The following is a 3,376-nucleotide window of genomic DNA, read 5'->3' as shown; positions in this document are numbered from 1 at the left end:
GATCCCAGGTTTGATTCCGGTCAAGGGCACATGCCCAGGTTGCAGGCTCGATCCCCAGTAGGGGGTGTGCAGGAGGCAGCCAATCAATGATTCTCATCATTTATGTTTCAATCTCTCTCTCCTCCCTTTCTCTAAAATCAATAAAAATATATATATTTTTAAAAAGTGAATTCAAAGACTTCACATTGTATGCAAACATAAGCAACAGGTGTGGAAGAACTCTGTACTAAAATTAAAAATTTTAGAAGTGAAATTTCAAGTTTAGAAGCCACAGGGAAATGCCAATACATCCAGATTTGAGAACAAAGCAGTGGCTAATTATATAAAATTTAATTATCAAATACAAAGGTAAAAGAGTGGGAAACCTCTTCAAAGTCCCCGAGGGACAGCCTATCTCCTCACTATTGCCAGAGGATGGCAGGGGGGAGCTCACATTGTCCTCACTCACTAAGACCCCTCACATCCCCCCAAAAAGCTTGGGAAACCTTTTTCGGCAGATTTGAAAAGGGGGTAATATAAACATAAAAATATTTTTTTGAAAACTGATAAGAAAATCCAAAATATCAAAATTGAAAATATTGGCAATGGACAATGTAAACAAATCTAAGAGAGGGTACCACCTGTATAGAAACAGATATAAAAATATTCAAATTTATTAATAATTCAAAAACACAAATGGAAATAATGTTATACTATGTGCATATCAAATTAGTAACTATTTTAATCGTGTTTGTACTGATTGGTACAAGCTATTCACTGAAGCATTGTAAATTGTTTTAACCTTCTGAAAAATATACATATTGCTGAAGTTTTTAAGAACCATCACATAGTTGTTACACTTTGCTGTAGTATTTCTGTTTCTTGAGTCTTTTTCTTAAGGAGTTTCAAGTTTGAAAAAAAAAAAGGCTTCTCAAAGAAAAATATGGATTATAATCCTGAATAATTAAAATTAATTTTAATACTTCAGAGGAAAGAAATTACTTGAACTAGATACCCACCAATTTAAACATTTTGTAAACATTAAAATTGATAATTAAAAAAGAAATATGATATTTATAATGAAATGTGAAGTAAACAAAAAGTATATAAAATTGTAAATTAGTTGATTACATTTTTTTAACTTTTTGTGGCTGTTGTTAATCCTCACCTAAGGATATTTTTTTTTCCCATGGATTTTTTTTTTTTTTCATAGAGAGTGGAAGGGAGGGGGAGAGACAGAGAGAGGGGAGAAACATCATGTGAGAGAGATACTTCTATTGGTCAGAAGCATCTTGACAGGAATTGAACCCGCGACTCTTCAGTCTTCAGGCTGAAGGTCTAACCACTGAGAAAAACTGCCCAGAGCTAGTTGATTACATTTTTATTGAACAAACAGAACAAGTCAACCAATTTGTGTAATAATTGTGTTTCCCTGGACTCTTATGGAGAGTTCATTCATTATACTTAGTAATATTTTCCAAATATTTATGTGCCAAAAAAACCAACAATGAAAAATAAATTTTAAAGAGATCCAAACACCATATATTCTATGAGCTGATTTTCTAGTCTTAAAATAATGATATTTCCTTCCTCTGGCAAACCACCTATGGCTCGGATTATGGCTTTCAAGGACACTCGGCTTTCACTTCCTTGAGTATTTCTATTTGTTTTACTTGCTCTAAATGCTACTTTAGGGACAGTTTGTGTCTCTGTGTTATATTTATAAAGTCTGAACAGTGAGAGCAGTGCAGTGCAGGTCATAACAGCAAATGCTGGCTGAAATAAATTCAACGGGATGCTGAATTTTTCAACTAAAACTAAAATCTGAGGAGACACTCCTTTAATCTCGCTTTTCTTGAATCAATTTCTCGACCCATCAAAGGATAGAGTGTTGACTCCTTGGTACCTTCATGCTCAGATAGTACTCAGCCTGAAGACCTGTCATTCTCCCATCTCCTTGGGAGGCCAGCTGCTTCAGGAGTGAAAGGTCCCATTCACAGAACTCTGCTGTTCCAACCAGTACCTCCCAGGGTTACTTCACATTGAATCTCTCTGTAAAAGAAATATTCGATGGTTTTCAGTGGTAACCACAAGATGAGAGAGAGAGAGAGAGAGAGAGAGAGAGAGGAGTGTGTGTATTGAAATTACATCCATGAGTAGATTAATAAGATAACAAGATGAAAAAAGTCTTGCTTATGCCCTAGCCAGTTTGGCTCAGTGAGTAGAACATCGGCCCATGGACTGAAGGATCCTGGGTTCAATTTCGGTCAAGGGCCCATATCTCGGTGGCAGGCTCGATCCCCAGCCTTGGTCGGGATGCATGTGTCTCTCTCACATTGATGTTTCATTTTCTCTGTCTCTCCCCCTCCACTCTCTCTATTAAATCAATGGGAAAATATCCCCAGTTGAGAATTAACAACAACAAGAAGTCTGCCTGTGTTTGAATACCTGGGTTTACCAATTAATTATTTCAACATAATTAAAAGTTATTGTCATTTTTTTCCATTGGCACACATAACTGTTTCTGTGGTTTTTATAAGCCTCACCAAAATAGTATTTTATAAACTTTTAAAAATGTAACTACATTATTGTTCTTACTGGGAAAGTATAGGAATTTAAAATATATTAGCATTTTCAGTTTTGTTCTAAATTTTTTGTTTGCTAGGTAGTGCACTCATTTTCATGATGTTATAACTGTATTCATTTCCCTTTTAGCCTAATGTTATTGAGAATTATGAATGATCAACTGATGTTTCTGGAACGAGCATTTATTGATCCTTTAGGGCTACCAGACAGGCCATTCTATAGGTAAGGGGGAAAAAAATGACACTTTAAAATTCCATTTCTATTTTTTGCACTGTAAAAAAATTATCATAATTTATTTTTTGCAAGCAAATAGAAAAGGTTAAAATTCTATATGCAGCATATGATGACTATACTGTTTCTTCTTCATATGGTATAAATGATCAGTATGTATGTTTCTTTTTAGTGTCTTTTTCTGATTATATTAGTAAAAGAATATATGTTCATTATAAGAAACTTAGGAGACCCAGAAAGTCCCAAGGAGAAAATAAAAATCTCCCCTTTTCCATCAGTCAGACATAAAATTGTGTTTATATCTTGATGTGTATAATTTTAGCCCTTCTCTCATTTTAAATATATTTGTGTTTATGTATATACATAAGACATAATGAATATATACAGGGTTGGGCAAAGCAGTTTTATACTTGTAATGCAAATAAATAATACAATCATAAATAATAATATAATAATAAACACATTTCATGTATTCACAACTGTAAAGATACTTATGTTCATCCCTGTATTTATAATTAAATATATACAATAATATAATAATAAACACATTTCATGTATTCACAACTGTAAAGATACTTAT

At 33.5% G+C, this 3,376-nt stretch overlaps 1 protein-coding gene across 3 annotated transcripts in view; it reads left to right on the top strand.

Moving 5' to 3' along the window:
- FOLH1B (folate hydrolase 1B) overlaps nt 1–3,376 on the top strand; it is a 45,934-nt gene that overhangs the window by 40,609 nt on the left and 1,949 nt on the right. For 2 of the 3 annotated variants that reach the window (XM_006759757.2, XM_015561348.1), the window contains one exon: nt 2,695–2,787. The exons of the other annotated variant lie outside the window; for it this stretch is intronic. In XM_006759757.2, coding sequence (XP_006759820.1) covers nt 2,695–2,787 — 93 coding nt within the window. The remainder of the gene's footprint in view (nt 1–2,694; nt 2,788–3,376) is intronic. 3 annotated transcript variants of the gene reach the window in all.

The sequence above is a fragment of the Myotis davidii genome, unplaced genomic scaffold (assembly GCF_000327345.1).
Source record: "Myotis davidii unplaced genomic scaffold, ASM32734v1 scaffold657, whole genome shotgun sequence".
In the NCBI taxonomy this organism is placed as follows: Eukaryota; Metazoa; Chordata; class Mammalia; order Chiroptera; family Vespertilionidae; genus Myotis; species Myotis davidii.
This window is presented reverse-complemented; position numbering and strand designations above follow the sequence as displayed.